Below are 10,885 nucleotides of genomic sequence, written 5' to 3'. Positions count from 1 at the left end.
ATGCCTTCCTCTCCTCTCTCAGCGGTTCTCAGTAGAAACACTTGTGCAGAAAAAAATCCCATGACCCTTTAGATCTGTGATCATGTGTCAGACGACAAGACAGCTGCCAAAGACAAAGTTTGAGTAGCAGTATCTGGTGCTGGCCCATCAAAAAGCAAGAGGTGGGTGGGTATAAATGGGGTCTGCCCACAGGGCTCACCTTTCCTCCTGATTTTGCAGAAATGTTTTCCAGGACAGTCCTTCTGCATGGAAAATTATTATACCTGACAAGCCCCCTTGGTCTGAGGATTCACTTTATGGGGCAAGAGAAGCAAAGGAATTCACAGGGGAGCTTGGAGAGACCAAGGTCAGATTTGCTTAAATTTCCAGTCAGCTGGACAGTATTAATTGAAGGGAGATGGAAGATGAGAAGGGAGAAGAGGTAGGAAACTGATATTAAGTATTTTGTCTAAACTGCACATTACCTTTTAAAATCTGTGAATCTGTTGTGCAAGATCTATTTAAGGTCAACATTGTTCCCCCCCTGGACTGCCTCTATACCAAGAGAAACAAGGCCCTAAGCAAAAGGGAAAGGCATGAATTACTTTTACTCCAGCAAAGCTTATGAAGGAAAAAATAATTACCTTTGACATCTAGCTTATATCGGTGCCCTCTGTTTCATAAACACGTAGCAATTTGAAACTTTGAGATCACCTACTTCAGTTCCATTAAACTGAGGGTCTAGAATTGTCAGGTGACTTGCTTACAGCTGCAGAATTAATGGAAAAAAACTAGCAAGAACAAAGGTCTCCACTTCAAGGCTATTCCTTTTCTCAACTATAAATCTCCTTTATGCCCTGGCTGCTGTGACTTGGTTGGGTGTCATCCTGTGTACCAGAGGTTGCTGGCTGATTCCGGTCAGGGCACATACTGGGGTTGTGGGCTCCATCCAGTAGGGGGTGTGCAAGAGGCAGCTGATGGATATTTCTTTCTCCTTCTCCCTTAAACTCTCTCTAAAAATCAATAAAAACATATTTTTAAAAAATCTCCTTCATGCAAATAGTTCATATTTGCAGACTAATAATTTGCAGAAGACATTTTGTATACATTAGTGTGAGATGGGTATGTCTGCCATTGTCATTTATCAATGAGGAAGTCACAGATCAGAGTTAACTAGTTAATCTCCCAGGACTTGGAAGGGACAGAGATGCTATGGAAAGTATGTGCTTTTCTTAATCTTTCTGAACTATCCTGGGCTTCCACTCCCTTTTAAATCCTTTTTTCTCTAATTTTAGAAGTTTAGGTATTTATTGCAAGAAAATTTGGAAGACACAGAAAGCACAAGAAAAAACTAAATCACCTATAATCTTATCACCCAGAGATAACCATTACAGCATTTTAAGATTATATACTTCCAGTATTTTTAATGCATAAATATATTTTACATGGAATAATACTGTACATAATTCTTTTATTTTTACTTAAGATATTAATGCTTTGTCATTTAATATCAACATAATTTTTAACAGCTTTTAAGACTTTGTATACATTCATGATGGTTTCTGAAGCATACATTTACAGGTAGAATTTTAAAGTCAAAAGGCAGTTCTTAAGGCTTCTGGTATTGATTGCCAGAGATAGTATCCACATCTCACTTGCAACATTAGAGTCCCAATTTCCCTGAATTTTTGTTAGTTTTATGAGGGACAAAAAAATTGCCATCTCAACTCTTGCTTTTATAGTACATTTTTAATTCTAGCAAGGCTGAACACTTAGTGTCCACTGATATTTATCCTTTTGTGATTTGCCTATTTAAGAAACATTTTTTTCTATTGCTACTTTTTCCTGGGGAGACAGTCTAGAGGAATCACTCCACAGAAGGGTTCTGGATTCCTACTGCCTGGATTCAAAGTCTAAACTCAGCACTTTTTAGCTCTATGACATCGAGTAAGCCATGATCCTAAGCCTTCATTTCCTCATCTGTAAAACATGGGCTGTGTGAGAAATAACTAGTACATATATACAAAGCCCTAACAAGCACCTATTACGTTTCTTATCAATCTGTGTAAGAACTCTATATAATAAAGAATATCTCCTTTTTGTAATATATGTCATATCATTCCCACTTAGTTTGTCCTACCCTTTTCAGTTTAGGTCTTTCTCTGTGGAAGAAAATATGAGTTGAATAGCTCTTACTATTTGTTACATTTTCCCAAATGATTCTATCCCTTTTTTCTCATTCTCTCTACGCATGGGCAGTTAGCCCTCCAGCCATTCCCACTGGTTAGTACATGCTCATCTGTATATGCCCCAACTGGAGCACTACTTCTCTATTTATCCTCATGAAAACTCTTTTCCTATGAACAAGATCCTAGATTCCCATAGATTTGTATTTTTGGTAAGGTGTGTTAGTAACGCCAATCTATTAGGTATTTTGAATAATGTGTTTTTTTTCTGTTGCTGACTAGCCTATACACCTTTCCACATTGCCCTGAGAAGTACCAGCCTAGGGATACTTTTCCTGCTGGGTCCCTCAGAAGAGGGTAGTCTCTGGATGGGCAATGACTGTTACTTTCTCTTGTCATTTCCCTTTACCATTGTTTTTAACAAAATTAACAAGAGACTGAATACTGCTGATATAAGACAAAACTGAACATGTGTGAGGTGCCTAGAAAATAAGTCACAGACCCAGCAACTGAATAACTTGTTTTAGCACCTGAGCCCAAGAGAGTGCACTAGGAACTGTGGGAGTTCAGTCTGCAAAACAAATGATATGGTGGCCATAGCAGCTTCTGACCCAGAGCCTTGGGAGTTGGGAGAAATCCACAGCAGCTTTGTCAGTCTTAAGAACCAAAGATGTCCTTATGTCTGGGAGAGGGATATTTAGAACTCTTAACAGATTCTTAACTTCTAGGTTGTATCTTTCTGACCTCACACCCCCAGCTGCATGAAAGATCTAGCCTAGCCTACAGGTAGGGCAAGGAAACTACTTATTAACCCTTCTTCTGGGTCACACCAGACGAAGACAAAACTCACCACCCCACGGTCCAAGGACTCCAGGCTTTTTCTACAGGGTGTCCGCCCAGAAAATATATACACACAATATCTGTAGATTCTATTATATTTTAGAAATGAAATGTATTTGAATAAACACTGCCTTAATAATTCAAAGTGTGTATACATTTTTTTGGGACACTTGTATTAACAAGCTTTTCCACTGGTTCAGATTTTACTACAGGCACTGCTTAAGGGATGCTAGCTACATGCATACTCCTTTTACAGACCTGATTCCACCTGAAAAGGAAATCAACAGGAATGCTCCACAGAGTGGCCTTTTACTTTCAATTTCTCAGATGGGTCAGACTTTCTTCCTGACCTTTGTCTATTGTTCCCATTCATCCTTCAGATCATTTTTCTCAGAAGCCTTCCTTGACCCAAGGTTGGGTCAGGTACTCCTTAATGTGACATAGCACTGATCATACCAGTGTAATTGCCTGTTTGCCCTGTCCATTAAACTGAGGAGATTGTCTTTATTTTCCATACCTAGTTCCTGGCACAAAGCAGGCACTCAAAAAAAGTAACTGCACGATAAATTAATTTGTATTCTTCTATCTTATTTCTGGCCTGCCCTGGGCTCAATAAATCACTGACGAAACTATTTATCCCCATCTGTCCTGTCACTGTTCCTACTTGATCAGTAAAATTTTTGCATTCCCCGAGACTAAATGTCCTGCATACTGTCCACACCATCCCCCAAACCTGGCACACCAGCAATCAGATGCAGTGACAGAGCCTGGATTGCTGTACCCTCTTCATGGCATTCTCATGGAAAGTGAGCTTTTAATGTAATAGTTCCATTTTTCGTATTTCCTGAGTATTCCTAATAGTAAGAAAAGCTGGAAGCAATGATTCTTCCATCTGCTGTTCTGACTAGTCCCAGGAAAAGCTTTCAACGGACAATATGCCTATGCGCTGGGAAATGCTGCATAAAGTTAGACTGACTCGAGACCTAGTTTACAACCTTCATGGAGTCTTGCTCAAAGTAAACCCTTCTGCTAGCAAAGATATAAATCTGACTGAAGTATTTACAATATTCATTGTATTCACAAGTTACTTTATAGTGTGGACTCTCTGATGGCGCATAAGGACTGATCTGTGCCTGAAAGCCTTCCCACATTCGTTACATATATAAGCTTCATCCCCAGAGTGGATTCTCTGATGCTGAACAAGGGCTGAGCTCCTTTTGAATGTTTTACCACACTCATTACAGTGATAAGGTTCTTCTCCACTATGAATTCTCTGATGTCTAATGAGGTTTGAGCTCAAACTGAAGGCTTTTCCACACTCATTACATTCATAGGGCTTCTCTCCACTGTGTATTCTCTGATGGGTTATCAGCTCTGAGCTCTGCCTGAAAGCTTTCCCACATTCATTACATTCATAAGGTCTCTCTCCTGTATGAATTCGCTGGTGTCTAATAAGCTTTGAGCTCTGGCTAAAGGTTTTCCCACACTCATTGCACTCATAGGGTTTCTCACCAGTATGAATTCTTTGATGGATGATGAGATAGGAGCTTTGACTGAACGCTTTGCCACATTCGTTACACTTACAAGCTTTCTCACCGGTATGAATTTTCCGGTGTCTGATGAGGGCCGAGCTCTGATTGAAGGCTTTTCCACATTCGCTACATTCATATGCTTTCTCACCACTATGAATTCTCTGATGAATAATAAGATACGATCTCAAACTAAAGGCCTTCCCACACTGGTTACATTTATAGGGCTTTTCTCCAGTATGGATTCTCTGATGTTGGGTTAGAGAAGAATGCTGTTTAAAGCTGTGCCCACATACATCACATCTATAAGGTCTCTCTTCTGTAGGAACTTTCTGATATGTTACAGAGTTTGTACTTAGAATCAGGCTTCTTTGAGGCTCATGATGGTATCTCTTCCCTAGAGATTTGTGTGTGATTACTTGACTATAACTGCCTCCCTGGGAAGGGGATCTTCCTAATTTCTCCCCCGAAGCACTTCCTTGCTGCCACTCTAAACTGTTTTCATGTTCACTAACTCCTCCGAATGAAAGTTCCTGGGGAAGTCCTGCTTTTTCTCCTGAAATGTCCTTCTTTGTCGCTGATTCATTGTTCTCACAATCTGAAATGATAATAGCAAAAAACAGATTTTTAATTTCTCCAGTCACTCTCAATACTTACTTCCTATGTGAGAGAAAACAGATGCTTCTACCCACAAAAGGTGTCACTGTCCACATTAATCTGGTCATAACAGGGTCCTTCCTCCTTTCTAATACTGGGGCCTACATCTACACTTTGCAGTTTATCCTTACTTGCCTCCTCTGAGACTTCAACGGATCAGTTACCTATTACTATTCCTTTCCTAATATTTTCAACCTTTTTCTCCATGGTCTCCTTCCTGTCCATCAGCATTTAAAAATTTTTTAAAATTGATTTTTAGAGAGAGAAGGGAGAGGGAAGAGAGAAAAACATCGATGTGAGAGCAAAGCGTGGATCAACTGCCTTCTGCAAGCTCCTACCAGGGATTGAGCCCACAACCCGGGGAATGTACCCTGACCAGAAATAGAACCAGCAATCTTTGGGTGCATGGAATGATGCCTAACCAACTGAGCTACACAGGCCAGGGCTGTCCATCAGCATTTTAAATGAGCTCAAGTTGCTCTTATTTTTTAAAGTCAGGCTCCTTGCCTATACATCTTCCTCATGAAACCTTATTTCCATTCAGAGTAAAGCTTCTTAAGACGGTGTATACTCATCTCCATTCTGCAACCTGGTTTTTGCCTTACACATGGCCCTTGCCCCATCCCCATACACTCTCATCAAGGTCACCAACTTCATAGCTGCTTAATCTAATGGATACTTTATGGGTCTTACTTAGTTGGCCTCTCTGTAGCACTGACACTGGACAGCACGTTCCTTCTACAAATAGCTATGTTAGCCTGGTTTCTGTGGCTGTTCCTTCTTAGATTCAAGGCCAATCACTCAAACAAGAGTTCCTTCAAATTTTGTTCTGAGTGCTCATGTATCCCCACTGTACAAACTGTCTACCTTAGACTTCAGTTACTAATGTACTTATGTTGTAGGCTTATCAGATCCCCAATTCTATCCCAGTTTTCTCTGTTAAACTCCAGACTCACAGCCAATGCTAATTGGGAATATTACTTGTGAATATTTCACAAGCACCACAATGTCCCAAACTAAACACATCATCAATGTGTTTTTTCCCTTATGTTTTCCATTCATATGAATAGGTCCACTAACCAAGCTGTTTAAGACTAAACCTGAGTATCATCCTCAAATCCTATCCACATGCTCCGTTTTTAATAATGACCAGCCAACCAAGTGATTAGAGGGTTGGAACTTTCAGCCCCATCTTCTGACCTTCAGGGATAAGGGCTGGAGATTGAGTCAGCTAATCACTAATGGCCAATGACTTAATCAGTTGTGCCCATGTAATGAAACCTCCATAAAAACTTTCAACAAAGGGGTTCAGAGAAGTTCCAGGATGGTGAATGCATCCAAGTGCCAGGAGAATGGCACCCTGAACTTCACAGCTATAGAAGCCCCTGCACTCAGGACGCTTCTTGACTTTATCCTATGTACCACTAGTTCATCTGTATCCTTTATAATAAGTATTTCCCTGAGTTCTGCGAGTGATTATAGCAAATTATGAAATCTGAGCAGGGGGTTGTGGAACTGCCAATTCACAAAAAATCAGAAGTGTGGGTAACCTGGGATGCATTACATGCAATTGGCATCTGAAGTGGGGGGCCAGTCTTGTGGGACTGAAACCTTAACCTGTGAGGTGTGCACTAATTCTGGGGAGTTAGTGTCAGAACTGCTTAATGTGAGGAAAAACCTCATACATCGGTGTCAGAAGTGTTGAGACAGTTTTTCCCTTTAGCTTGGGATACTCTTCCTCCCACCTATTTACCTGGCCTTTTCCTACTTATAGTTCAAGTCTTAGCTTAGATGTCTCTTCCTTCAAGAAGTATTCCTTGAAGCTCTAAGGTTGGGATAGATGCCTTTATGTGCCCCCATAGTACCCAGTGCCTACTTTTATTCTATAATGTACTATACTATACTGCAATGGCCTTTTTGCTGTCCACCACCCTTACCTAGACCTGAAAGTTCCTCGAAGATAGAGACCCAGTGCCTATAACCATACCAGATGTGTATTAGTACCCAGGTAACGTATATAATGAAGAAATAAGTAAATAAATGACAGGGAAGCTGACACAAGGAGGCCTGACTGCAATTTGTGAGGGTAGCTGAATACAAAACTGCAGAAGTGAGCCTCTCTGGCCTAGAATAATAAAGGTGAGGCTTACATGCGGCATGTTTGTAAAATGCAATTAATACTGTATCCTCAAAGCCAGAGGCCTAACTGATAGTTTCCAGATGAGTTTCTATTTCTTACCACTTTGCAAGGAAAGGCAAGGTTCCCAAGGTTTCAGCTGTGCCTTTAAAGGCTGGAGTTGGATGTTTAATTCTTGGGATGCTCCAAGACATGTCAAATCCTTCCATGGTACTGTTGGTCCTTGTGGACTAGCTCGGACCTGAAATCAGTAAAATATGGTTAGTATGGTGAGGAAATCCCTAGGGAAATGTTCAGTAAAAATCGCAGAGGTTAACAAAGACACCTCTGGGGAAAACTAACTACTTAAGGGTAGAGATGGGCATGGCCCTAGTAGTCACTTCAGGGGTATGGTTCACTAGAGATAAATTTTCATCCTACTGTTAGGGTGATGCCACATGTTCTAGTTTATAAATTCCTTTTCCCACAACATATTGCATCTCCCTGTTCCCACCTGCTGCCCTGGATCATCAAATTCCCTCTCCAAATCCTCCAACAGAGTCACAGCTTCCTCGCCACTCTTTGGACTATGTTGCTGAACCCAGACTTGCAGCTCCTCAGGCAGTATGCTCAGGAACTGCTCTAGTACCAGCAGTTCTAGGATCTGCTCCTTTGTGTGCAACTCTGGCATGAGCCACTGATAGCAAAGCTCCTGGAGTCGGCCCAGAGCCTCTCGGGGCCCAGGTGTCTCCTGGTAGCAAAACTTTCTGAATTGCTGGCGGAACAATTCTTGGCAGGATCGGGTACTCCCCTTCTGCTTTAATTTCTGACCCCAGGACAGGCTTTCTTCTACTTTCACTAGTATCAGTTCTTGTTCCTGAGGAGTGTGACGTAGCAGGGTTGAAACTGCTCTGGATTCTACAGCCATTCTGGCCTGAAACAGATGATCAAAAAGCTCACTTCAACGGGGTACTCTACTTCAGAAATTCTTTCAGTAATCTCTTCTTTCTGAAGGAAAAAAGAGCACTGTTAACTGATAGCAGTGAAAAAACACTCGAAGAACTTACAATAAACATCGGTGATCCCAGGAACATATTGAAAGGGAGCAAGTTTGAGACTGTAAGTAAATAATAATCAAGTGACAAACTAAAAATCATTCATGTCTTTCACTGTCTCCTATTTTGTAGAATTTCGACCACTAATTCTGTAAGAAATTATTTTAGAAGCAAAGGAATGCAGTATTAACGTGAGTCACACACTGAGAAATTTCCTTTTAAATTCTCATTCAACTCTCACTTATCGAGGAGAAAAATCTGTCTTTAAGGTGTATGTAAAACTTGCAGAACTCCCTCTTTAATAACGTTATAAGCCTCAGACTCCAAGGGTAACTATCTAGCTAGAATTTAATAATGCCGACATTAAATATATTTTTAATGACCTATCTATGGCACTGTTGATTCATTTAAGGTAGTAAACCATTTTTTAAAATGCATATTAAACAGTATTTGACATTTGACTTAAATAAGACTATTATTGGATATTTGCCATTTGATCAATTTTGGTAGTCACTGAATTTCTTCAACAACACTGAGGAACTTACTATGGAAGCTGTCGTGAGCCCGGTATTAGGATAGAAAGGTTTTTGCTCCTGAACAAATGAGTCTACCCAGGAATAATCAAGAAGCATTTGTCAAATGCGTACCGTGTGTTCAAAACCATGTCAGATATAGAGGCACGGAAGTGAAAAGGTCAATCTCAGCTCTACAGAAGCTTAGAATATCTGGAGTAAGTATTTTTAAAAAGTGAAGTACGTTTTAAGTTTCCTGATATAGATCAAACACGATCTGATTTTAGGATGGGGGAATATCGATGGGAGGGATGTCCCTGCATCAGGACAGTAAAATCTAACCCTACCACTACCATTAGCTTTAGAGATTATTGAGGCTACAAATCTGTGGTTTATTTAGCAGCTCGGACGCACTGGCTTCTCTATTTTTATATCCCGGTTAAACCACAACATTTGCAAAATCAGGGCGGTGGGGGAGTCGGTGCCCTACCCGCTGGAAAGCAGGGACTCGCGGGCTGGCCTCACCGGCGCCCCAGGGCGCAAGCAGACCGGGGCCCGAGGAGCGGGGCTCCTCCCCGGCCGGCCCGCCGTCCCGGCTGCGCGCCCTCCCCTCCCCCTCCCTCCCCCCGCCCCGGGGCCCGCGTCCCTCACCGCAGAGCCCAGGAGCGGGCAGGGAAGGCGCCGCCGGCCCCGAGCGGCGAGCCACAAAGACCGGAAGTGCGCCCCCGCGGCTGTCCGCCCGCGAGTCCTCCCGAGCCTCCTTCCGCCCGCCGCTCGCGGGCGGCCAATGGGCGGCGCTGCTCTTCCCACCGCCCGCCCTCGGCGCCCGCGGCCCTGAGGGGCGGGGCGGCCGGCGCGGAGGTGCGCGGAGCGGTCGCGGGGAGAGGCCGCCACCCCCCCGCCACCTCCTCCACCTCGGCCCGTCGGCCTCGGCGACACGTCACTCCCGATTCGTCCCACCGGCGACGTCTCAGAAACGTATCGGTATTTTGCTGTATTTCTCGCGCTCTCCCAGGATCTCTGACAAAAGTAAACACGCGGAGAAACAGGCTGAACGGGAAGCAACAGCCCTGTACACCGCTCCTCTGTGCCGCAGCGGTACTGTCCCAGGTCACGGCCGCGGGCACTGTCCAGAGCCGAGCAGCTTGGGGTCACCCCGAAGCCCCCGCGGTCCCAGGACCCGCCTTCCCAGACTCCGCCCCTCTCACCTGGGGCTTTTCCATTTTTCACCGGACCCTAGCTGTCATGAAATCTTAGGATTTAAATTAATTTTTTAAAAAAATACATCTTTATTGATTTCCGAGAGAGGAAGGGAGGAGAGAGAGAGAGAGATTTTAGAAACATCAGTGATGAGAGAGTCATTGATCCGCTGCAGCTCGCAACCCGGGCCTGTGCCCTGACTGGGAATCGAACCGGGATCTCCTGGATCCTAGGTGGATGCTCAGCCGCTGAGCCACACCCTTTGACCATTTAGTAGGTGAAAAATGATGTGTCATGTTGTTTTAAACTAGTTAGCTTGAGAGTAAGGTATTTCCCTCTCATGTTTATTGACCCTATATGGTTCTTCAAAGAAATGACTTTTCCCTGTTTTAAAAATTGAGGTGTCACTATTTTTCTTGTCATGTGTGAGAGCTTTTACTTGCTAAGGATATCAATTCATCTGTTGCAAACATTTCTCCTTTTACTTGTATTTATTTTTAAAATGTTCGTACAAGGCGACACACACATGAAAACAAATCCTCCTTTGTGAAGACAATGAAAAGACACATATTTGGGGGGAAAATTCGTTAGCAGGCAGAGCTATTAGTGACTTACTAGATCATTCTTAATCATTGTCAAATGACTGGCAATTTTACACAGCAAGAGAACAGATAATATTACCTTGTGTTTCAGTTACCTGTTGCTGCCTAGTGACCAAGTGGGACTTGGAGATAAAAGCAGCAGGTGTTCTGCTGCCCCCGATTCTGTGGTCAGCAATGCAGGCCGGGCTTAGTGGGCATGGCCAGGGTCT

At 42.9% G+C, this 10,885-nt stretch overlaps 1 protein-coding gene across 1 annotated transcript; it reads right to left on the bottom strand.

Annotated features, from left to right (window-relative positions):
- Positions 1-1,433: 1,433 nt before the first annotated feature.
- On the bottom strand, positions 1,434-9,604 carry ZNF397 (zinc finger protein 397). Its single transcript, XM_087819038.1, has 4 exons — positions 9,526-9,604; positions 7,822-8,315; positions 7,431-7,569; positions 1,434-5,132 (listed from the first exon to the last, which is right to left on the bottom strand). Exons 2-4 carry the CDS (start codon positions 8,233-8,235, stop codon positions 4,090-4,092), a joined length of 1,596 nt encoding a protein of 531 aa, XP_087675164.1. The 5' UTR covers positions 8,236-8,315; positions 9,526-9,604; the 3' UTR covers positions 1,434-4,089.
- Positions 9,605-10,885: the final 1,281 nt, after the last annotated feature.

The sequence above is a fragment of the Miniopterus natalensis genome, chromosome 7, assembly GCF_054644295.1.
Source record: "Miniopterus natalensis isolate mMinNat1 chromosome 7, mMinNat1.hap1, whole genome shotgun sequence".
Classification (NCBI taxonomy): domain Eukaryota; kingdom Metazoa; phylum Chordata; class Mammalia; order Chiroptera; family Miniopteridae; genus Miniopterus; species Miniopterus natalensis.
Note: the sequence above shows the minus strand (reverse complement) of the source record. Positions and strands in the feature narration are given on the sequence as shown.